The 26,276-nt window shown below is 38.0% G+C and overlaps 1 protein-coding gene across 1 annotated transcript; it reads right to left on the reverse strand.

Moving 5' to 3' along the window:
• Window positions 1-435: 435 nt before the first annotated feature.
• On the reverse strand, window positions 436-26,089 carry INTS7 (integrator complex subunit 7). The gene is made up of 19 exons (XM_026845708.1): window positions 25,966-26,089; window positions 24,960-25,106; window positions 22,826-22,963; window positions 22,293-22,339; window positions 21,601-21,800; window positions 19,982-20,104; window positions 17,318-17,435; window positions 16,231-16,365; window positions 15,577-15,674; window positions 14,642-14,881; window positions 13,814-13,951; window positions 12,938-13,144; window positions 7,962-8,156; window positions 7,075-7,178; window positions 6,609-6,677; window positions 5,379-5,511; window positions 4,058-4,156; window positions 3,119-3,304; window positions 436-2,203 (listed from the first exon to the last, which is right to left on the reverse strand). The coding sequence occupies exons 3-19, from the start codon at window positions 22,960-22,962 to the stop codon at window positions 1,916-1,918; spliced, it is 2,517 nt and encodes an 838-aa protein (XP_026701509.1). The 5' UTR covers window position 22,963; window positions 24,960-25,106; window positions 25,966-26,089; the 3' UTR covers window positions 436-1,915.
• Window positions 26,090-26,276: the final 187 nt, after the last annotated feature.

Consider the following 26,276-nt stretch of genomic DNA (forward strand, 5'->3'; position numbering starts at 1 on the left):
ATTTAAAAAAAAAAAAAAAAAATCTTTTTTTTTTTTTTATTACAATAAGGAAGGGTTTGTGGTTAAGACACTGATCTACAACTTTAATGAAAAAACCCAACCAAACAGTTCAAATCCTCAGTCTTACAGACTGCATGCACATCACTAGGTGAAACGTCTCTTTCTGGGCCATATAACTATACATAGCTATAGGTACATGTATGCATGTGTGCATAAATAGCTATATGTACATACACACAAAAAAAGTATATAACTGTAGAAGTGGGCATCAGAAACCATCACTTTCTTCAGCCAGCTTGAAGGGCAGTGGTAGTTTCTGTCTCCTGCACAAAATAAAAGTCAGATTTAAGATAGATGCTGGCGAATTTTTCACCAATTCTGAGTCTTCTATTTCTACCTTACATCCCAATTATCTTTTCTGTTTAGGATTATAGCCTGACCAAGATATTATGAAATCTACAATAATCACTTCTTTTTTTTTTTGTTTGTTAGTCTTAAGCCAAGAGGAAGAAAGTTGATTTCTTAAGCAACTATTATGGGAAAACACAGCAAAAAAATTTCTTCATCCAGCTATACCAAAGAAACCTAGGCTTATAAAAGCCCATTACTATATTCTCTGCAAATAAAGCAAGCAGAGTCTTCAAGCTTTAGTCAGCTTCTACAGTTAAATCAACTTGAAGAAATAACAGTATCTTAAGAATCTACTGAGAAAATAACAATGAAAATTTCTGCTCCAATGAGAGGGATTAAAGTATTCACAAACTGAAGCCTGTAAGAAGTGTCATCCTTCCTCCTCCCCATTCAATTGGGTCCTACTTTCCTGAAGAGTGATAAGCAGAAATTATTTATGAGAACCAGGTGAAGGACTTGTTACGTGACCTATTGCCTGAGAGTCTAGACAGAGGCAGAGTTCAGTCTTTTACATCTCAAAAGAAGCATGAAAACTATGTATGAAGCAGCATATTTCCAAAATCATTCCAAATCAATTTCTAGTATTGGCAAAATTCTTCAAGTTATCCTGTAAAAGTAACCATTAAGATTAAATTGGTCAAAGAGTACACAAGACTATAAAGCTCTGGTAAATAAAATTCCTTTTTAAAAAACAAAGCAGTTAAAACAAATGACAACTTCTTCTTTTAAGAGGGAAATTAACTTGCAAACAAAACCCCCAACAAAAGGAAAGCCTTCTGAAATACAGATACATGAAGATTGAGAAACAACACAGTAATCCTTTCTGTATCCTATGAGAAACAGTTACTTGTTACAGTCTGTTAAAATTCTGCCTCTTGTAAGACTCCCCCGACAACAACCCCTCAAGCAGTCTCCTCCCTCTACAATGACTGGGTATGAGAACCAAGCCACAACATTTTTTCTTTCAGATGCATGCATTAAATGGTGCTGATGAATTGTAATAATACACATACACCAGCTGAATACTGGAAGCTGCTCTTAAAGTGTCTTAAGTATCTCTGGATATTCCTGCCAATTCCTTCACATTAAGAAATACAAACTTGGTATTACACTCAGTTCTGTATAACTAGCCAAAGTGTTTAGAAGTGTCCTGTAAGCCTAACATTAGAACCCATATGCTTAAAAAAAAAAAAAGACAAGAGTACAGAAAGTATTCTTCTTTAAGACCTCTTAGTGTTCCCTGCTATCAAAATTTGTGGACCCTGCCACAACAGGTTTGCAAACAGAAGTGATCAGGTAGAAGTTCTTATATAAAAAGCACAATTCCAAATTTGAACAGTGTTGTCTCTGCTGAATCAAGTTCAAGTTTACCCTGGATAATTTAAAAAGCAACAAACTGGCATCTGATACTTTCTTGGAGAAGTCTAAAATTGTATGTCTTTCAAAAAAAAGTGTCCAAGACAAACTGTAATACCATTGACCAGCTTAGAGTCACTTCTGGGAATTAAAACCGTGAGTATGCTGTTCTTTGCTGCTGCTGCTGTGATGGCGGCTGTCCTTGCTGTTGCTGAAGACGAACCTGCTGGGAATACGGATCCTCAAGAGATTTAACAAAAATAGTTGTTTTAGGCCCAGTTTTCCAGACAATACCATTTGAATCTATTACAGAGGACTCTACTGTGATGTTGTGGGTGCCAAGTATCACAAAGTTTAACAGAAACTGAGTGCTGAAGTAGTCGTTGTGTGGTTCCACCCTCTGCTCCATTTCATTGGTCATGTTGTCAATAGGAATCTGAGAACACATGGAAGGTTAAAATGCTGTTTTATATAAACCCGTTAAAGTAAGTTTTCTGCTCTCCATTTCAAGGAGAGAAAAAAAGAAAAATCTTATTCCTCAATTTTCCTAAACCAATGCATGTGCGTGTTTGAGGCAGCTTGACATGCTTTTTCATCGATGAATGAGTCATTTTTCTATCTGTTCACAGAAACAAGGTAGCTAACATGCCTTTTCCTCCCTGAGGTTCTAGTTTACCACAGAGTACTGAGTCAGACAAACATTACACACTTCCTAGTCCTGTTGTTCTTTTAGAAGCAACTGACTTTTTCCTTTTCCCCCTCAAAAACCGCAGACAAGCCAAAAAACCAACACCCAAACCTACCAAAACAGGTCTTGCACTAAATGTCACACATGAGCAGAACCTGAACTTCATACACACCACCTCCGATAAAACTGTTGACTTGAATTTAATACACATCTCCTCAGGTGCTATTTAATTTGGACAGCCTGTCCTGCCAATTTCCAGAAACAAAAGAAAACTTAAAATGAGGACAAACAAGTTCTAGAGACTATGTGGTAGAGAATGATCTACTCCTGCCTTTTTTTCCCTGTGGAATTTCATATGATACATACCTAGGTTGAATTTTCCTCATCTCAAGCAGGTTCCTAATGACTTGTTCTGAACATTACAAAGCCTCTTTTGTTTGGAAGAAAAGCTGTTACTAAAAAGCTATTGGCATACAGAAGACTTAAAAATCCCCGATCCCTTGCATGCACTATGCCTGGCTCTAGCCATTGCTTAAATGTCAACTGTCAAGAGTGAGAGGATTACAGAAGAACCCATTCAAGTCAACCTGAAAATTCTGCTAACCAGAGCCAAACAAAAGAGCAGGAAAATACAGCAAGAAGGCTCAAGACTCCTATTCATACCTTATAGTCTTGTCCAGATTTGCTCTGCAGCACTGAAGAGACGTTTAGACAGACAGATTGGATTTTACGGAAAAGTCCTGGTTTAGATCCATGCTGAACCACTCCTTCCACCTTTAGGGCCAATTGCTGATTGTTCTGTACTGCAATAGGTTCTGCTGGATTCCTTGGAGATGGGGATAGAGCAAGCTGAAACACAAGAAAACAGACCAAAACATGATGTTGTGCCTCCAGAAAAGCAAACAATTGAAGGATGAAGCAGAACACCTTCTTAAAGAAAAATTTCTAAGGAGGGCCTTGGTAGTGAAACCAGCAAATGAAACAGACACTTGTTACTATAATAATGAGTAAGCATCATCAGCAGTATCAGATGTAGTCTTTATATCAGTTTCATTAATTGCACTTCTGCAAAAGAAGTGGAAAAAAGTTTCCTACAAAATAATCACAGGTAAGTATATTAAGCTGAACAGAGAAGCAGTAACAGTAAATATTATAAATCTTAAGGCTTTCACTTTTCCCAGTAAAAAGGAGCACTCAAGTCAAAAAAAAAAAAAAAAAAAAAAAAAAAAAAAAACACATATAGCCATTCTTACTCAGTCAGCTGATAAATATTACAATTCTCTTCCAAAACAGTAAACATTGCTTTTTAAAGGAAGGACAAGAACACTATTTAGCTTTGCAGACTCAGAACCAACAAAAATTCCAGTTACATTTTTTTATGCAATCAAAGAACTGAATCCTACTTGCCTAAGTTACAGCCTAGTGGTTCTTAATGATAAGTACATATTATTCAAGTTACTCCTAACAGATAAACCCAGATGCTATTTGCAGTTATGTATCTTCACTAAAAATGCTGAATCTTTGTGCGTTCAGTAAGGCTTTTCTCATAAGTAAAGACTCTTTACAAAAGGAAATTTTAGGCCACATTTGAATAGTACTTACCTTAATACTTGTAGACTGCAGTTTTTGAAAGAAGTACCTTTGAAACGAAAGGGGTACCTTCAACAATGCAATGACAGCATTGCACAGACAAGCTGTATGCTGTAAGAAACAGAGCCAAAACAATTGAAAAAAAAAAAAATATCATTCATGGCATAGGAAAAAGACATGCACATGAGGTACTGAAACTGCAGTAATTCACATGAGAAGTCCATAAATATATTGATACAGTCACAGGATAACAGCCTCTATGATGACTGACTGCGTTCAGCCTCTCTGTTTATATTCTGCCCTTTATGAAGAAGGTATTCTGCTCTGGAAAGCACAAGGATGCCAAGAAAAACAAAAATCCAAATCATTTCAGTCCTAGTGTTAAAGTCAGCAGAGCAGTATCCGCTTGAAACACTCATACACAAAAACTCTCAAATAAACAATTCCCCTCCAAGCAAACAAGGCTGGCATCTACCATAACTTAAGCGGTACAATGATTAAGTTTTAAGTCTCTTGCTTATTCTTCCTTTCCCCACTCAAATGAGCAACAGCGGCGCTACTGAAGTCACCTAGCTGCATTGAGATGGAGCCAGCGGCAGCTAAGTTTACAGGGTTTACCTTCGCTATGTTTTACACAACTCATTCTTCTATTTGGATTTGGTAAGGACTATTGAATTTAGAAGTCAGGCAAACAGATGCCAGCCATGACAAATGAACTCCCTTGTTCCCACCAACATGCATTTCAGCTTTATGATGTTCACTAACAGTAAACAACAAAACTGTACTAGCCCTGTACTAGATTACATTATCAGCTCACTGTTTGCATTCAGCACACTTTACATTGTGTTCTCTGATGACCTGCTTTGATAAGAGAAACACTATACTCGCAAAACACAGCATTAACTACCAACAGCTCTGTGACCAAAGCTAGACTAGGGCTGGACCCTCAACCACTGTGCAACAGGGGAAGAATTCTTTCATAACAGTATGAACAACGAGAATGCACTTCAGTCTTTGAACGCAACTGTGGCAGGAGATCTGACAGAGACTTGACAATACTTTTAGTTATCTTATCAGCATCTGCTACGTTCTTAGTACCAGAATTTTTAAAACATTATTTTGAATCAGACCAGTAAGGTTAGACATGTCTCAACAAAACCTTTTTTCGAGAATTTTTGAAGTAATGAGTCTCTGGAGAGACCATTTGTGCCAGTAAGAGGTTGTGTTAATTAACAGAGTGTGCTCTTCAGTTTCTTGAGCACCACAGATATATGGAGTTGCCAAGTTTTTGGAACCTTTGTCTATAGAATATACATTCAAAACTGTTACTTGCCAAGTAAGACACAGGAGCATACTTCCTGTTGAGGGATTCCACTTCTTCCAGTACATGATTAAATACAGACATCATTCTTCTTTCATATTCACTCTCAACATGTGCTGTTCCATTTGAGCTATATTCCTGAAAACTAAAAAATAAAACTTTTCACCATGTCTAACAGTTTCTTCATCATAACCTGGGAGGCACACTCCTAAATAGGCCCAGAAAGACCCTGTTACAAACTGAAATCCATTAAAAATAGCTATGTCTTTCAAACTGTTTACTCTTGTTTCTTTATTATTTTTCCACTGTTAGACTTGCCCTTTATATTTAAACCCTTAATTACAGTTCCTCCACCACTTTCTGTCCCCACCCTCTCACTTGAAGCAGTTACAAGTCTAACAGACTCAGCATGTTTAATTCCTCGGGCTTTTATTTAATCCTGCAGTGTTTATGATGTTTTTAAAAGTCTCACAACTCAAGGAAAAGCAAGAATGCCAGTCAGTTAAGACTAAATCAGGAAGTCTACAACCTCACGCTTTGAATATAATTTAATTTCCTAAAAACCTAATGTTCTGAAGTTCACAGCTTCATACTTTTTACAAATATGATTAATACATCTTCTAAGCAATGCTTAATTCATAATGAGTTGGACAGTCACCTAGGATCTTCACTTATTTCTAGTTATAAAAATCACACATTAAAAAAGGATGTTTATCCACATTATCTCCCATTTAATCTCAGCCTGGGAATCTTAAAGAGAGATTCCTTTCATAGGTGATTTTCTAGTAGGTATAAATTCACTGTTAAAAAAAGAGCCAGAGGTGATGGATTTACATTAGATGTTTAAACTTATATAGTGCATACATTTTCAGGACTCTGAAGGAAACTAATGTGTGCTTACAGGTACAAACAGTAGGTATAGGAGCTAACACAGAATGACACAAGTTAAAATAGGTGACTAAAGAAGATAATAGACGTTATTTTTCATTTTAGCGCAAGTCTGTATTTAAGACAAGTCTGGTATACTGCTCTCAAAAGCAAAATCAGTATGAAATGCAGAACCTGAAACACAGTCCCCAACCCTGGTATAGCATAGCAGCAACAGGTCCTCAAGCCTGCCCAGAATAGAATTAGAAGGGTCTGCTGAGAAACTTTCTGAACATTCTTTGAATTCCTAGGCTTAAAGCTCCAAGAAATTAGAAATAAGTAGTGAAGGACTAGAAAGTTAGTTATCAAACCTACTTTGCAGATTCTGGATCCAAAATCAGAGCTTCTATTGCATGTGAAATCAACAGGCAGCTCTGCTGTTGTCTGATATTAAAACTAAGGAGTTAAAAGGCTTACAAAGTTGGCACCTAAACAAGAAATGCAGTATATTTACTGGCACTTTTCCTTATTTCTCTTGCTTTTGTGAAGTAAAGCTACAGACATTATTCCTTTAATAAACATAGAGCAAGAACAATGAAAATCCCAAGTTTTATGCTGTTGTAATTTTGGTGTCATAACTAGTTCATAAAGTAATTCCAAACAATAGTACGGCAATGTTTATTTCCAAATAAGTTTTAAGCAACTGGTACCTAATTTTTATGTTACCAACTGCTTCAAAATGACTCTGTGCCAGTGTTCATAGAAAACAGGACCGTTAAGCTTCATGCTGTCCACATGAGAAGGAAAGTGGACAAATTCTAAGATTTTTTTAAAAGGATACAGTTCTACATTCTTTAGAGTTGTCGAGTCAGCATCAAAAGATGACTGATACAGATCTCCATACCGTGTAGCCAGGTTTCGGAATTCCTCCATCGAATGCTTCATCTACGGGACAATGTTACTAGTCAAAAAAACCCCAAAACAAAACAAAGCAAAACAAACCCCCCCACATGCAGAAAACCACTTCACTATGACACACAACACTGAAGGAGTAAGACAACATACTCTGACAAAATATATAAAATTCTTACTTCTTCACACAGATCGAAATCACCAAAGTGACAGACTATTATCCACACATTAAACAGATACTTTTCCTGTAACACAGCACCAACATACCCTCCTTGGGTTAAAAATAAAACAAAAAACCTCACCAACAACTTCCCCTATCCCCTACTGGCAAATAGACCTGCTCTGTCTTTCAGAGAGTACCCACTGACTCATTCTTGCAGACCATGTGTATTTTAGGAGCAACCTGTCCTGGTGTTGGGTACAGTATCAAGTTAGTTGCCAACACTCACCAGAAGGAGTTGCAGTAGGATCTTAAAGTTTATGTTCTTCCTCAGTGTAATCACAGTATCTGAAGTGTTTCAAAACAAGGTGTGAAAGGTTTTGCTGCAAGTTTGAGCATACTGAGTGGCTTACTACATGCACTTCCTTGGAAGCTGTGCACATGAACATATAAGAAAACAAACGTACATGCTCAACTTCAAAATAAGGTCTGCTACAGGCAGACATTTTTAGAGCTACAGGTGAAAACCAAGGCCCACTATTTAGCAAAACTCTTCACTACTTTTTTTCATTTCTTCCATCAGCTATGTTTGGTGAGAAACAAAATTCATACCAGTCATAAAAGTAACAGCACACAAGTGGAACAAGAATACATGCCTGGTTAGAGATGCGTCCACACCTTTGGAGATCATTTCCTGATGTCATAGCAATCGTTGTGGCAATAGCTGGTGGTGGACTTGTTTTTAGGCTGTTGCAGGTACAAATGAGTTGAGAAAAAGCTTGCAGAAGGTCAATCCTGAGTTTCACAAATCCACACTGAAAGCTCAGAGGATTAAGTGGTGTACTAGCAGCCTGAAACAGTAATAGGAACACTGGCAATCCAGGTCAAAAGCAAACATGATAAAATAACTTTGCAATGTCACTGAACCCTTCAATTCTAAAAGCTGCTTTTAAAAAACTACATTTAACAGATTTGCTCAATTTAAGTCATACTGAATATAAACAACACAGAAGTTAGGTAATTAGCAAGCCGTATTTCAAGGGTATCTCACTCCTGTAGGAAAGTTGACTTGAGCTGTTACAATGCTATCAGGGCACCTATTTCCTCTTTTTCCAAGTCCAAGCCATTAGGCTTCAAGTTACATTAGTCCAGACTGTCCTTACCATAGGAGAGAGCAAACTGAATTGGAAGGCAAACAGAAACACGAAGAACTGAAAAAATTATTCTCTGCATTAGCCAGAAGAGAAAGAATTGGCTAAAGTTACCTGCAGCAAAAGGAAGGGGTGATAACCTTTGATTTTTTTTAGAACTGTGAAATAGACAGGAACATTATGAAGGCACTGAACCTTGCATTTGATGAAGGCAGAGACACAGTTCAGTGACAACTAAGAACAGTACATAACAGAACTTCAGCAGGGTACACATGCTGCTATTTACAAAATGTGGTTCTGTGAAACTTGGCTCCCTAAAAGCTTCATCTGACTTGCAAAAGCATCTGTGACAGCTTAGGACACCCAGGAAGGGGTAAACTGCAGCACTCAAGATTTGATACTAGTTAGGCCAAAAATCCACTACTTACTTTCTTACACTGTTAGATTTTGAGAAGAGTACATGTTTCTCTTTAGGGAAAAAAAAAAAAAAAGCCATCTGCAAAAAAAAGCACTAGGACCTCCTCTTACCCAAAGAATGAAAGTATGTTAAACTCATGTGTTTCTTCCCCAGTACTTCTTACTCCCCAACAGAAAAGGTTAGTTCTGAAAGCAAGAAGTTATAACCCATCCCAAAACCTTACTAAGAACCATTTCTTTAGCAGCAGAAAAGCAGCAAACTAGTTTCTCACAAAACATCATATCATCTAAGAACTGGCCCGCTATTACCTAAAGTGAGGAAACATCAGCCAACTGCAACCACTTTGAACTACTGAGCTACATTTCATTCAAAGAAATAAGACTATTTCATTACTTGAGCCATTCAGCCCCTCTTATCTACCACTTCCCTTTCCCTCTCCAAGGACATTAAAAAAATCCCTTTTGAAAGGAAATTGTTCAGTTTATTCTGTGAGTGGTTTCAGAAAACCCTCTGTTGAAGAGATCTCACTGCGCTGTAATTGCTCTACAGAGACCACATGCTTTTATAGAGAGTAAAGTACCAGTACTCGTATCAGAAAATCCAGACATTTTTAGTAGCACAAATTGGACTCAATTCTTGTAAATGGAAATGCAAGCTTGCCTCATTAATACTGCAGTTTACCTTATCTGCTACCCACATAGTCATGGGGAATAAGTGACATACAATTCTTTTTTGAAAATTACTGAAAGAATTCTTTGGCCCAGTCAAGTTCTTCAAACAGAACCACTTATTATCAGCATTGTCTGGAGTTAGTGCTACTGAATCAATGGTTATATTAGTTCTTTGTTCAAGTTCTGTATCTTCTCTAGATTACCACCAGTGAAAAATAAGCATAATCACAGAATCATTCAGATTGGAAAAGACCCTTGGGATCATCAAGTCCAACCATCATCCCTACTCTACAAGTTCTCCCCTACATCTCATCTAAACAACCCTTAAACACATCCAGGGATGGTGACTCCACCACCTCCCTGGGCAGCCTATTCCACTGTCTGACCACTCTTTCTGTGAAAAATTTTTTCCTAATGTCCAGTCTAAACCTCCCCTGTTGCAGTTTAAAGCCATCCCCTCTTGTTCTATTGCTAATTACCTGTGAGAAGAGACCAGCACCAACCTCTCTATAACGTCCTTTCAGGGAGCTGTAGAGAGTGATGAGGTCTCCCCTTAGCATTCTCCTCCTCAAGCTAAACAGTCCCAGCTCCTTCAATCACTCTTCACAGGATTTATTCTCCAGGATCTTCACCAGGTTCGTTGACCTCCTCTGCACTCACTCCAGCACCTCAATATCTCTCTCAAATTGAGGTGCCCAAAACAGGACACAATACTCCAGGTGTGGCCTCACCAGTGCAGAGTACAGGGGGACTGTCACCTCCCTACTTCTGCTGGTCACACTATTCCTAATACAAGCCAGGATGCTGCTGGCTTTCATGGCCACCTGGGCACACTGCCGGCTCATGTTCAGCTGCTTGTCAATGAGAACCCCCAGATCCTTCTCTTCCAGACAGCTCTCCAGCCACACCCTCCCCAAGACTGTGGCCATGCATGGGGTTGTTGTGGTCCAAGTGCAGGACCTGGCACTTGGCCTTGTTGAAGCTCATCCTGTTAATGTTGGCCCACTGATCCAATCTATCCGAGTCTCTCTGTAGAGCCTCCCTATCCTCATGCAGATCGACACTCCCGATTAACTTGGTGTCATCTGCAAATTTACTGATAATGCACTCTATGTCCTTATCAAGATCATCAATAAAGATGTTGAACAGAAATGGTCCCAACACTGAGACCTGAGGAACACCACTTGTGACCAGGTGCCAGCTAGATTTAGCTCCATTGACCAACTCTCTGGGACCGTCCATCCAGCCACTGCTTGACCCAGAAGACTCTGTGCTCATCCAGGCCATGGGCAGCCAGTTTTTCTACGAGAATCCTATGGGGAACTGTGTCAAATGCTTTTTCAAAATCCAGGGAGATAATATCCACAGCTTTTCCCTCATCCAATAGTTGGGTCATTTTGTCATAGAAGGAGACCACGTTTGTGATAATGCTTCCAATGAGATGCATGTTCTGTGCCAGAAAGAGCAGGTCCTATTCAAAACCTTTGCTAACTCCACAAGCAAGTAAACAGTGAGACAGATGAGGACCATGGCCAAAACATTCTATGATAAGTCCCTGCCCCCCCGCCCACACATTGCATCCGTAAAGTAATCGGACAACCAGTGGACTAACTCGCACGAAAGAACATTTTGCATGCAGCAATGCAAGACAGAACACTGCACGTATACCAAGAAGGAATTGAGAAATTTTCTGACAAGATCAGTCACTGTCTGAATATTTCATCACTGCTAAACTGGGCTGACTGAATATCTGCAACAGATTTACTGGCACAGTGTCTTCCAGCTACTAAACGGACAGCTACGCAGGGCTCATCATATACTCTAATGATCTGCAGTACCAATAGGGCTGAGTCACACTCCACACTGAAACAGCAGCAACAGTAACAGTGAAGTCAGAAGGAAGAGACATCAAACATCCTCAGCAGTAAGACTATCGTGCACTTTATGGCACTTTGCCCCTTTGAGATACTGAGTTCTGTAGATGCAAGCAATGAGTGGCTCCTTTTACAGCTGAGACACTTAAGCACGGTTAGGAATTTGTCCAGAGCAATGCAACTAGTCAGCAACAGCCAGCAATAAAACCTGATCTCCTCTTCTCTAGCCCTCCGAAACCTGTACTTACTCCTCTGGACCACAGCCACCCACAAGGAAGGTATTGCACCCAGAAAAGCACTATGTGCAACACACAGGAAGTGAAATCAGCAGAGGAGATAAGAACAGGAATCCTTCAACAGAAAACAAACTCACTCTAGGGAAAGGCTAAATATATTACTGAATCACAGAATGACTTATTTAAACATCTTCCTGCCTGTAATAAATGTTAACATCTAATTAGACGAGGTTCCCCCTCTGTCTTCTAGACATTAGAAAAATCTTGAAATATTGAATTAAAAGCCTTATTCACTCAACCAACAAGTTAAAGACAAATACTTCAGGAATGATGGAGCTTTCTCTCAGAGGACGAAGGTGTAAAATTTACATCCTTCCTGCTTATTCAGGGACAGTTTATAAATAAACAGTAATATCTGAACTTCAATAAACACTAATATCTGAATTGTAACAACACTGACAGTTCTAGTAACTAGAAAAAATAGAAAAAGCTTCATTCAAAAGACATACAAGAAAACCGTATGTAAAAATTTCTTCATGGAAACTAAAATATGAAGGAAGGTATTGTGTGAAGCTAGATCATCTTTTGTTAAGAAGCAACTTCACAGTAATAACTGAAGGTCCATATTCATTAATGCTTTTTTGTTTACACTCACAGACATCACATCTAAATGGCAATTCTCACCATTTTCATCACTTCAGAGAAGCAGAAAGTATTTGCATAGAAGTAGGTACTCCCTGAATTCTGCTGATTCGATGAGATAGAATTGCCCTCCCTCCTCTTAGTAAATTGGTGTGGCCTGGCTATTAGGATTCCACAGGATCGCATTGTCAAATACAAAGCAACATAAACTCAGCAGAAGGAAGACAATTAAATCCTTCTCCATATCTCCAGAAGATAGCAGCCAATTTAACCAAATTCCTGGGCTTGACTATTATAATAGCATTTATTCAGCCAAGACAAGGAGTAGAAAATTTTATGTACTGTAACTTTAAAAAAAGACCTGTCACATATCATATGATTTGATCAAGGCAGGAAGTGAGTGGGGGAAGGGAGGAGAAAAGAAAAAAGAGAAATCTGGCTAATCACACTATACTGAGCTACAGGATCTTTCTGAAAACGCAGTGTGTTACAACTGGCTCTTCCCTGCAGTCCTCTCAAAATGAGAGTCAGACAGGTGTCAGACCTCTAAAAACTTCTCAGTGGTTTAAGAACAGAAGCCAAAACAGACCTGCTGCAGTATACAGAAACATCATCACTAAAGTAGAAGATGTGTGCTAACCGTCAGTGACGCTATTCCTTTGTGATAGGATTTTAAAGCTTCAGCAATGCAGGAAAGTGCTGAGCTGTAGTTGTCCTCCTGCAAACCAGTAAGACACTGTTCTGCATGGGAGAACTCCTTCAAGCTGTTCAGCCAGAAGTAGAAGTGCTCTGAAGCCACCTGAGTCAGCAGGCTTTGATACAGCTCTCTGGCCATGTCATGGTTGCCCTGTAATGACAAGAATGTTTCTAAGTGGGGACATGAAAGAAGGCTGTGGGTTTCTACAAAACAGATACAAATAAGAAAACAGTAAACAGCTCCAGAACTACTCTTACTTTAAATATAGAAACAGTGAAACTTCTTTGAATCACCTAATCATGACAATCCTAACAAATAAAAGTACAAATGCTTATTTTATGGAAATATCAGCCTGTGTAAAGAACAGTACTTACACAAGATAGTTCAAAAAGATGAGAAACAAATATTGAAATTTACTTTTACCCCAGCATCTCATACTACGGTTTCTATACAATTCTAACCCCAGCTGTGACTTTACTGAAGGAAAAAGGGAAACAGTATCTTTTTCTTCTTTTCTTCACACTGAAGAAAGTGAAGCACACATCAAGAAGGCCTATATCACCAATGCATATTAGGCATGTGCTCAAGAAAGCATCAGGTCATTACTTCTTTCGTACTTCAAAAGGACAAACGAAAAACCATCCTGATAGAATTCTGGAAATTAAGAGTGCAAAATTTTTTTTATGTCTCTCCCCCCCCCCTTTCCTCCTTCCAAGTTCTACCATTTTCCTTTTCCTTACTTTCTTTACCCAGTTCAAACAAATTACTAGCATCCTTCTAACTATACCAAACCATTTTCTTCCAAGTATTTTCACTTACCATTCTGGAAGCCTGCCTGGCTATCCTGTAGGCTGTCCATCCATTGGAGGCATTCTCAAGTTGCTGTTTGATAACAGTTTTGATTTCTGACGATAAAGCTTTCTGACTGGAAACAAATATCACTGTGGCAAGAGAAACCTAATAAAGAGTGGAGGGGTGAGGAAGAAGGTTATATTTCAGGAACTAAAGTTTAAAAAGCCAATTTTGTTTCCTGAACTACCAGAAATTATCTGCTTGACTCTGGACTCAAAACTACATAGAAGATTATATATACATTTTAACTGAGGAACTTTATATCTATAAGAAATACTTAAAAAGATATGTATGAGTGAGAAAAGTCGCTTTCATTTAAAAAAAAAAAATCTTTACTGTGGTTTTAAGCTATTGCAAATGCTCCAGAGGAATTAACAGGAGTCTTGCAATTTTCTTAAAATTCAAATTCATTTCCAAATAGATGTGATAAAAGCATTTTTATCTCTTACAGCACGTTAGAAGTTATGTGCGTCAGAGTACCATATAAAAACTGAGCTAACTGCCATTTTGTTTTTCTAGAACCCTTATTTTACAGATACCCCAATAGTTTCAATAGCTGGGTTTGTCTAAGCAGCGCCATCTGCTGGAATATCTGATGGAATACACTGCATAGTTCAGCTACATCTATGAGCCGTTTCAACACTGACATACATAGTCAAAAGTTAAAGCAAAACCAAAAACAGTGGCTATAGACTTGGACATAAACGGCTTCACTGCCTTTTAAAATAAAATCTATCCACAGTAGTTTCTATAGACTTTATCCATCAAGGGCTATTCACCAGAAGGTAGTCTTACCAAGAGCTCCTGTTTTTTATCTGTGGCAGATCGTCCGATTAATTTATAGAGGTCCATTAGGTCTCCTAGCATCCCATCTGCTAAGACAGGCAGCTGCATGGCGATAGCTGCTAAACAGTGGCACATGAGAATCCTAGCAGCATCCTGGGCACTGTGCAACTGTGTCAGCAGAGATTCAACGACTGACTGGCTCAGGTGAGGACGGCACTTGACCAGCTTCACCATACAAGTTAACGTGATCTGCAATTCACACAGTCAACAAGTACAGTAAATATAATGTCTGCTTAAAAATAAAGAAGCCAGACACATTTATCTGCAAGTACAATTGGAGAAATACAAAAGATCTGGTGTTTTCAGATATACTCCAGAAAAGATGAGATTCTTCTAAGAGCCCAAGCCTCTGTCCCTGAACTCACAGCACAAAAACATACCACTAATTCAAGAAACGATAATCATCTTTCTCATACCACCAGCTTTTACAGGTAAATAACTAGATAAAATTACTGGTAGCAGCTTATGAAGTGTAAGAATAAAAATAATCATTTATAAAATCTTGAAATTGTGTACAAGTGTACATTGCATCCCCATCTCCAAAAGGAAGGTTCTCTCCAAAATTCTCTTCATCCTCTGGAGACACCTCCATTCCATATTCAAGCTCATGTTTTATTATAGCTGTTCCTCTGAGGGGAATGCATTTTTTTCCCTCTACAACAACAAACTCACTCTAGAGATGTGAGGAGTTGCTCTATAGTTATGCTCAATTTCTATACTGCTCTGAACTCTTGATTATGGACAAAACATAGAAAAAAAAACTTCATTTCCTTCCAGTACGTTATGCTTGCACCAGATAGGATCTTGTGCACACTAACCTTCCTGTTACACAAGCTATTACTATAACTTAGAGCTGTGCTAGGGGAAGACAACAGTTACATCACCTTTAAGGTTGCCTGAGCTCCTGGACTGTCATCTTGACTACAAAGAACAAGAAGAGCTTCTAAGCCAAAAACTGCATCTTGCTCCAAAGGCAGAAGATCTAAGAAAAGAGAAACAGAGTTAAGTTAGTTCCCCATTACGTTTTCTGACCATAACTGATGTAATGTTTGCATTGGTATTGCAATCATGACAGGTAAGTATCCTCCTAATACTTCTGCCTTACCTTATTTTGATTAGAAACAATTCTACCATTACATGTTTCAAGTAACTATTTAGCAGTCACACCAACTGTGACATTTGTATAGTGTGCATAAATCTCTGTACTAAGACTTCTGAATGACCTGTTGCTCTTTTGCAAAAGACTTTGTGCAAAGAATTTTCAAAGGTTCACAAACAATTCACTAGTCTCACAGCAAAGGCAAGACAAGCATTTACTTAGCACGAGGTCTACTGTGCCCTGTAATTTTCTCAAATTAGACAAAGATGGAATCTTCCCAACCATTCGTAAAATCAGATTTTCTACTAGATTATAGTCCCCATTCTTCCTAACCAGCATGAAGAATCAGACAGATTTACAGACAAGGCCAGTTAATATGTCTTAAGTGCATAAGCCTGACTGTAAACAGACACATTTCATTGTCCTTGCTTTCATTTACCTTTTTCTTGACAAGAGGCTGATATATTAGTCAGAATTCTCACACCATGAGCTGCAATGCCACGGTTATTATGGTAACAGCACTCCTGTGCTAACTTTACCAAATCAAGTGATCTTGCAGTTGTAGCTGTTGCTCCTAAAGACGAGGCAAACAGGACATAAACCAGCACAGTCCATAACTACATGACAGGTTTTTTCAAGTACATTTCTGAAAAAAAAAACCCTACACTGATTTAGGATTAACTTTTTTTCATATGTTTAAAGGATAAGAAATAACATCTTTCTCTCTCTCTCCACACACAGACTCCCCCTCCATTCCTGAACATTATATAATTAGACATACATGAGAAAGAATATTTGGGTCTGAGGGCTGATGTTTCAGGGACTCAGAGAAATATTGCCTTAAGAAATATTTTATCTGATTAAAACCAGCTGGTGAGCATATTAATTATTAAGACATGCCAGAATGACTGAAAAGGATGTACTATTTTTCCCCATTTCTGCAGCCCAAGTAGTTGAGCTCATAATAGTCATTAGGGCAGTCTGGCTTTCAAAAAAACAAAACAAAACAAAAAAAAAACCCAAACCCACATTATGATCACCATTTTAAGAACAAGATACCTTTAATCACTTTAAAATGTCTACTCTGTTTCTCCAGAATAGAGTCACAAAGCAGAAAGGTTCACCTGGTACCAAAGCAGGTCACAGCTTCACTGTGCCAAGGTAACAAACCAGCCCACTCTCATACTATTAACCCTCCATGCTACTCAAAAACTATGCAAATTCATGGTTTCAAAGCACCTTAAGCAGAATGCAGGTCAGCCATTTGAGAGACATTTCACTTGTTAATTTTATGAAGAGAAGTTGAAGACCCAAAGATAAAAAAACCTTTCATACTACCCACAAAATCCAGAACAAAATCTTAGACCACAACTATTCATGGTTATACAGCATCTGACTCTCAGCTAGTGTTCTGAAGTTCAAAAATAGTTTAAGAACATGCTACAAAGTATTTAGATGAAACTGATTATCTAGAAAGCCAACACATTAGAAATGCCCAAGATGATAATCTAATCTAGTTTTCTTACCTGGAGCACTGCTGAAGTACTGTTTAATGGCAATGGTCCCCGACAATGTGGAAAGAACAGATAGCATGCCCAGTTTCAAGCTGTCATAAGGAGTATGAAGAGCAGATTCACAGAGTGCCTAAAGATTAGCAGGAAAAAGAGATAGAGAGGGAAGGAAGTCCCATGAGCTATCTGCATTAAGCATTTTGATACACTTGTCTGTGAAAAGTTTTGCGAGTCAAGATTTTTTTCCACAGAAAATACTATACTGAAATCAAAAGTAGAAGTCATGTCCTGTTTTAGGAGACTGAGGACATGGTTTGCAGAAAAGCGACAGTGGGTCTCATATGTTAGAAAACACCAATTTGTCATTTGTTAAGTAAAAATCAGTGGCAAAAACATTATCGGGTCTTACTGATCAAACACTGCAAAGATTTTAAGACAGTTCTCCAGTCTTAGAGGCATACTGATTATCTTGCCTTATAACAATCTGCAGGGCTTTATGTAAGCATACATCTCTGAAGAGCAAAGTTTCAAGTGGCATTTCCTTTAACAGTCCTGGTTAAATAAGTTAAATAAAATACACTTTAAGATGTTTATAAAAGAACTCCTGTCAGACCTTTGTGCCTTTTGTTAGATCTCCTCAGACCTTAACACATCTAGATTGGAATAACTCTTAAAATGTACATTGTTCTCAGATTCATTGTGCCAACACTGTCCACAATTTAATCATTCACTGGTTTTGGAGGCGTTTTCACTCAACATGAGGAAAAGAAGTATGAGGCACTAATGAAAAAATGCCTCAGAGTGCCAAAGCTTAATTATCACATGCAGTAACTAAAGAAAAACAACACAGAATTAGTTCCACAGAACAAACAGAAACCCCAAATAGTGTTCTTATCAGGCATATGTATTTTCTTGTATGGTGTAAGAGTTAGATTCTAAATAAATTTGTAATTTGTACCAATATAGGATTTTACTAATCCACTGAACCTGGTATCAACAGACAGAAGAAGGTAGTGATTATGGTTGAAAATAAGTCTTGGTGTCTCCCTTTTACTCCAGTGCTATTAGATCACCACTCACAGAACATATTTGAAACAGTAACTATGAAGAATGGTGGGAGTACAGAAGAATTAGCAGGATGGACTGCAGACTGCTTATTACCTTCACAGTCAGTAGGACTGCTCTAAGCATCAACAGCAACAGATTCTAAAGCTGATGTCTAGAAACCAGTGAAGTCTCCACAATTCAAAGACCAAGCCTCCTATATGGCCTATACAGACAGACCCAAAATGCTGAAGAAGTTAATAATGATGAAACTCTTGTTGGTAAAAGGGTACAAGAAACAGGTTTTTTGACAAGGAGGGTCTGTTCCAGTCCCTGCTGTATAAATATTACCAAGTTGTTTACATACATGGAAAAAGAGTTGCCCAACTAAAAATATTTGCTCTATATTTCAGAAGTCAGAAAAATTCTCAATTTCTGCATGCAATTCATCAAGTAGGAACCAGATTCCATCAGTTTTTTTCTAGCCCAGACACTGGTTTAGTTCTGACACCAACAGAACTTCTCCCTGTAAGACACTACATAATGATAAAAGCCGTGCTATCAATGTCTTTCATTGGTATTGAGATAACTAGCAACAAGGCATAATGATATAGAGTAATATTCTGGACTGCAAAGAATCCATAAACCATTAAAGCAGTTTCTTAAAACTCCTAAAATGAAATAAATTTCTGGTATTAATCCATTATGAATAAAGCAGTTCACTAAAACAAAAACCTCTGCACACTCCAAATCATCTTATCTAAGAATCAGAGACAAAGCAAACCGTGCTTTATTTCTCACATGATTATTAACAAAAATCCACATAGTTTTTCCTCCCAGCTGCCTTATGCTCCAACAGCAAGTAGATTCCATGAGTAGAAAAAAAAAAACCAAAACACACAAACCCAGAAAAGTAGAGCATTAAGCCTGTGTCATTAAGTTCTTGAAATATTTATTTTCCCATTAAGGTAATCTGAAGTTACTTTCTATAGTCATTTCTACCAGAAAGAGAAGAAAAAATGTTCACACCTAAATGCGATTGCAACAGCAGCAAAACTACCTACAATGTAATAACTGTTCCACCAAATAACACAGGTGCACTATATACACCTTCTAGGGCCTCATTCATAATAGGAGTCACAAGGACAGTATCAATGGCTCATTTTTAATAGTAAGAAATTAAGCCAAAATTACATTTGTTCTTTCAAGTATAACCTGCTGGATGACATCCTTTGATAAATCCTAGAGAGACTCTCAGTATTACATGAAAGCATTAATACATACTCAGTATTGTAAGATTAATGTAAACATTCAGTTCATGTCTATTATCTTAGATGAGTTTGTTAGATGGAAAAGTTATTTCCTTACTGTAAAAAGGCCTACTACATGATACACGCCCTATTACACTATTTCAACTTTGATCCTTATGGGTCAAACTTATCCAACTAGAAATACTCTATGATTCTGTGAACTGTTCATTAATACCTGGCTACTCTGCTTGGCAGAGTAACCTTACTTAAGGATATGTAAGATGTATGTTCTTCCTTCTTTTACCTCCCAAATTGTTCCTCTGGAAAGAATCCTACAATTAATTGCAAAGTTTCATAATAAGTTTTAGCTTAAAAATGTATAAACCTGAATATTTTCTCTGCTCCATGTATGTGGTGTCTTGTTGGCCAACAACTTCAAATCTTGGATCGCAAGCCTCTTCACAGCCTTCCTGGGGTCATTCTTCAAGTACTGCAACAAAAGCTGGATCTGCAACAAAGTCAATTCATTGTGTAAGAGAGAGATGCTACTAGGAGGAAGTCTTTTCAAAAGTACTTGTAAAAAATTTTGAGTATAGGCAGCCAAAACTAACTTGCCTTATCTGCCTGGTTGCTTGCCACATGGAAAAGCCCCTACTTAGGCAGTGATGCCAGGGCAAGCTAAAACAGCCTGACAGCCAACTTCAACCATCCTGCTCTCCTTGTTCATGCACCCTTCTCTACATCCTTGCGTATCTGAGAAGCCTTGAAACCTGTTTCAACACTCACAGAAGTACTAAAAGACATCCCTGAGAAGCTCAGTAAACATCTTACACTGTCACAATTATGCTACTAGCAAGTATTCTGGGCATTTGATACCAATTTGGATGTCCATATTATCTGCAGTTAACACAGCAACACAGACATACCTTGCATGTCTCAGTAGTTGTCAAAAACAACCCCTAACCACACTCCCCACAGCATTTATATCAAATTACACTTAGCTCGATATCCTTTGTTTTGCTCATTTCCCAAAAATTTACAGAGACGGAATAGCCAGCACATGAAAAAGCATGAACATGCCGGCCATGGTTTTGCTCTAGAGTCCCAACCCTGGCTATATCACTTTTAAGAAGCATTGGCTGTTGTGTTGCAGAAATACAGCCTAAATCATCATGCTTACTGCCATTAAAAAGAGGCATATCAAATGATCTAATGTTGTTTCAGTTGGCTTAGATGCAGTACTCTCAAAAGGATCCTCTGAAATACAGAAGTCAGCCACACCACAAAGAAGTTTCAGACAGATCAATGCTATTAGTCTAACAGTAAGACACCAACCTTCCATGTCTGTACAGGACTGAAAGAAAACAAACACATTTTCGTAACTACTTCACAAGGATTAGTTACATGAATCTCAAATGTCACTGTGTTCAGACCTGCTACATAAATCACATCCACAAAGCACATTACCAGAACATAAAAGCATTGTTCTTTTTCATCACTGCTTTCCCACAACTTTGTTGATAGTCCTAAATTATAGCAACAGATTCAAATTCCTCAGAGTTTTTCAAGAAATAGATTTTTAAATGTCTATGCTACTGAAATATTCATTTGCTTGCATGCAAGGAAGGCAAAAGGTACACTCACAACCCAAGAGAATATACAGCAGTGAAGAGTGAAGCCTGGGTTCAACAGGCAAGATGAAATGTTTTTGGGAAGTTAGGGTGTTTGCTTTCCTAAATGCTGATTCATCCTACCTGATTTAAAGCCAGGTTATGATCTGTAAAGAAGGGTTCCTGTGTTTGATGGGGTTGTCTGGAAATGGGACCAGAAAGTGCAAAAAATACAAAAGCAGCAGCAGTTTTCAGAGTATTCTTTCTCTATAGCACATAGGAGCTGCCATGCTAGCATATCCATTGTGAATTATTTTCAGCATCAGCTAAAAACTGAGGCTTTTTAAAGTGTATTTTGTACTTTAAGTTGAAGGAATGAATTAGGAAGGATTACCTGTTTAGGAATGTCAACTAAAGAAGAAGCGGCAAGCAGTGTAAAGGTGTGCAGAGTAACAATGACCATCTTGGTAGAGGGATAGGATGTTACCAGCTGCTGAAGCAGCTGCCGGGAGCTGGAGGCCAGGCTAGCATCATGATGCATGTGCTGCAGAATAGGGATCAACTTCAATTTCAAGTCCACAGGTGTGGCCAAACCTGAAACAAGGAAGAGAAACATAGGCAGTGTCAGACCTTCGTACTGGCTTTTGGCAGTACTGAGGCACACAACAGATCTGCATTGCTACCACTGCTGAATGCAGATTGCGCAGACACCTGCATTAGCTTCAAACAACCCATCCACTAGCTAACAGAATAACAGCAGCAGTAACAAGCACTTTCGTGGCTCTTTGAGAAGGTTGCTCCTTGTTTCATGGCAGGTAACACAGATATTAACTCCTCTGAAGCAGCCTGTGACAGTCTACGCAGGTGTTTTGAGGTGTTTAACAGCAGGTGTTTTGAAAACTTGGATTTTAAGAGGACACAAGAGCTGGACATTAGATTACTGGTTAGCTAATTTAATTTAAAAACTGGAATCATTTGAGGTTAAGAGCAACAGTATTCTGATATCTGATATTTACATACATATAATAAAGAATTCTCAAGAGAAAGTGGAGCTTTTCCCTTTTATCATTTAATATACATATGTACCTTGAATCATCTCACTGATTTTATTACATATTCCGGCAGCAAAATCCCTGTAGAGAAAAAACAAAGTACCAGGTGAAATGAAAATAAATAATAAAAAGTAAAAATCAACGGAACTACCGCTGTGTTTTAACAATAAAAATTTTCACAAGAGTGCTTGCCAAGACCTGAGTCATTTTAGAACACCTGCATATGGGCATGATCAAATGATAAAATGGAAGCTTTCAAAAATTTCTCAAAGTGATAAGCAGTGCTACATTTTGTTTCCTAATAAAATTTCTATAAAATAATCCTTGATTAAAGCTGCTATTCCACTTTGCATTCCCATATTTATAAGATTTCCATTACTCTTTTAGAAAAAAAAAATCTGTTAAACTTGTATTCAGGTTTTTCTACAATACTGTTATCGCACATAATTAAACGTTTCGCTACAAATGACACGGTTAGCCCTACAGAAGGGAATATTAAGGTTTGTGAATGCCAGTGTCCATAGAGTTTCTACCCTCTGTAATATGAAAAAACAAAGAACATCTTACTTTGACTGTGCAGAAAAGTTAGCAGCAGCAAATATAGCAGCTTCAACTTCCACGTTATCATGGGAATCCAAACTCTGACGAATACTGTGATGTGCATTCTTCCTTTCTGGAATAATAGATGCCATGCTGCCCAACATCCTATAGAAATAAATTACAGCAAAATCAGGAAGAATAATGATCATGAAGAAATACAAGATGAAACCAAATAGAAATGTAAGAGGACTGGTTAAAATACTATTTTTATACAAACACGTGCTCTTTCCTGTCTATTACAGAAACAAACAAATGCTAAAAGTAGGCTAAAAGGTAACAAGTTTTGTCATGTGGGTTATGTCAGTGGTTAAATAAAAAATTAATTACATTTTGATACCTTTTAGCTTGAAATGGGCAGAGTGAGAAACTTACCAAGAATTCTTATAAAATTAAGAGTGCACTATGGCACTGGAAACAAGTACTTTTAAGACGTTTTATTCAAGCTCTGGTATAAAAACAACAGATTTAATGCTAAAATGTACTGATGGCTATTTTCAGACACATAGGAAGTACACATCATGGGATATAAATTCAGAAATATGGTTATCTAGGGAGATTTAAAAAAGCATTTAAGAGAACTGTTTCCACCATTTCTAGCCCTCTTCCCAATTAAGACTGCAGAAGTAACTACGTCAAATGTCTGAACAGTCATAAAATTTAACCACACGCTAAGAAAGCAAAGTTTCTAGAGTGCTACTACAATCAAGCAAACAAATATCTGACTTTCATCATTTGTTTCCAAGATCTTTTGCTGATGCAAGATAAGGTTATGACTGGGAATAGTGAATCCCTTTTGTGTAACTGCTAAGAAAGGAGCAAATCAATCTATACTTTGCTAAGAATATCTCAAGCATACTTTTCAGACATATTTAGGATAATCCAATTAAAAGAAGAATGAAGGCAGGATTTGCACTGATGGTAATTTTAGTAAGAGTTCTATGCAAATATTTACACAGTTATCTAGCAATAAAATTCCACAAAGTTTTATTTTAGCAGTGCTTTCAGCATGTTCTTTCTTACTGACACTACTTAAGGAGGACAAAAACAAATCAACTAAAGATTTTCATCTAAAACTGCTGAACCAACAGCCATTTTAACTTTTCACTTGATGCATCTTGTGAAATGATTGGTAATTTAAGTGTTTTTTTTAAACTGAGCAGATTCCTGGGACTCCCAACAGTCTGTAAAGATAGCCCTCAATATCAGTCAATAACTGTAGTTGTATTTACAGATTTCTAAGACACCAGAGCATGAAAGCATAACCTCAAACAAAATATCAAAAGAAGAAATGGATGTATGACCTAATCAAACAAACCCCTGTTAATGACACCCATCTTTCAATAGCAAAATCAGTAAAGTTCTAGATGGACAGAATACAAAAGGAGTAAGAAGAGAGTACTCTCCTCACATTTGAATTCTCTGGCACAGGAGTTGAAAGAAGCAGTTAAGATGATCATGTTGGATAGTGTTAGAGACACAGACACCAAAGCAGCAGGGCAGTGATATTAAAGACAGCTTTTTTTTTTTTTTTCCTCCATTTGATACCCAGGAAGTCCAAAGCAATCAATAATACAATGGCACTTCCTCAGAAGTTATTGATCAGACCAACAAGCAATAAACTTCTAGGATAACAATAACTGAAAAATAGGTGCAAGCATAACAAGGTTCATACAAATGAATTTTGGTTATAAATTAACAAAAACTATTTTGATACATAAGGAAGCAATTTCCTTTTGGTCTTGGTCTAATTATATCATAGGCACATATAATACAGGACACATAGCTACTGTCTGGGTTCTGCATACAACAGGTTCATTTTTCCTCTCTTGAGTACACAAAAGCCCAACGCCGCAAATTCTGTTTTGCCCAGTCACCCACAAAATTCTCGCCATCATAAATGGTTAATAACCTTGCTTTTCTGATTGCAGATCCTTATCATTTACCTCCTTTAAAGACAGATGTCTTAGCTTTTAACTATGACCAACATAAAAGACACCTCCTACATTTCATTCATAATAATTGCAGATTTTGTTATTCCAGACTAGCATACTAATAATTAGCTAGATTTGAAGTAAATTAGGTTAATTTATGTAATACATACCGAAGTGTAATAGCCCGAGCAACTGGATCATTGCTATGAATTACTGAGAAAACTCTTTTGACAAACTCATCCACATTCAGGATCTTCTCTAAGTGCTTCTCGCTCTGTTGAGTAACTTTGAGCACACACAGCCTCAGGAAGTTGTTTCTATTAGAAAACACAGACATTTCTTTATTGCACTGTTTTATAATAAAAATTCAAACACGAGATTATTTAAAAATACTTCCAAGAGTAAATTAAAACAGGAAAGGTCTATGCTTTAGAAACATATTTAAGTAGACTGATATAGTCAGAAAGAGAGTATTAACACACTATTGTTTTATGTCTAGTACAAGTAGCATCAAATTTAGGCTCAATTCCAAGGAAATGAATCTGTTAACACCAGTGAGGAGTGTAAGCGAGTGCCTGCTTTGTGCACACTTAGTGATCCAATTCTGCTAGAAAACCATGTCCAGTACTAAGACAAAAGCGCCTAATTGTCATTTCCAGGTGTGACTGAGTTTCTGTTCCTTCCTAGGCCCAATAGTGAAGAGTCCACCACAGCAACAGATAACTGTAAGCTATTACAAAGTAGCTCCCATTCCATCACATGCATCGTTTAGACATCAGACACTTGGAAAAGCTATACTTTGGGCTTTGTTATTAACGTTCCTTAGAGATGGAATTTGCACATATTCATCTGTTTATTAATTACAAATTTGAATGTGCCTATGGAGCAGAATTTGCACCAGTGAATTTAAACCAGTTAGCAAAGGAATCCTCAGATCAGGACATAAAGGAACTGCATCACTGATCACTGAGAGCCACTTAAGTCCACTAAAGACAGGGAAAGCAAGCTTCAGTCAAGCACAACTCATCCTCTAGAGAGTAGGTACCACTGTGGTATTATCAGGCAGGCAGAAAAACCCTACAGCTTCCCAGGCTCCAATGCAGCAACAGGCCAAGATACAGTGTGTTACTACGGATCAGAGATTTGAATGGATAGAAACTGACTGATGCTACTTACCCCACTCTGAAAACATCAGCTAACTTTAGGAAAGCTGAATTAATGAGAATAGGGAAAGGATATTTCTGGAAAAGCCTGGGAAAACGAACGACGGCTTCACACTGCTCCCCGAGTTTGCCAGACCTGAGGCCTAAACGAAACAACGATCATTACTGCCGATACCGATGCTCTTTCAAAACCATACCCTTCCTCCACCCCCCGCTCGCCGTCATAACAGTACAGAACAAAGCTACCAACCTCTGGGGACCAAAGAACGGGATGGGACGGGACGGGACGGGACGGGCTCGCCCCCCACAGTGCGGCGGCGGGCA

Source organism: Athene cunicularia, assembly GCF_003259725.1.
Source record: "Athene cunicularia isolate RWA chromosome 3 unlocalized genomic scaffold, athCun1 chr3_part1, whole genome shotgun sequence".
In the NCBI taxonomy this organism is placed as follows: Eukaryota; Metazoa; Chordata; class Aves; order Strigiformes; family Strigidae; genus Athene; species Athene cunicularia.

Excerpts from the sequence above, each read along its gene's own strand:
- INTS7 (XM_026845708.1), bottom strand. The coding sequence starts at position 22,962 with ATGTTGGGCAGCATGGCATCTATTATTCCAGAAAGGAAGAATGCACAT. Across the intron at positions 20,105-21,600 it reads TAGTTGACATTCCTAAACAG|ATCCAGCTTTTGTTGCAGTA; the intron begins GTAATCCTTCCT and ends ACTTTGTTGCAG. Across the intron at positions 17,436-19,981 it reads GGAGCAGAGAAAATATTCAG|GCACTCTGTGAATCTGCTCT; the intron begins GTTTATACATTT and ends GCTAATCTTTAG.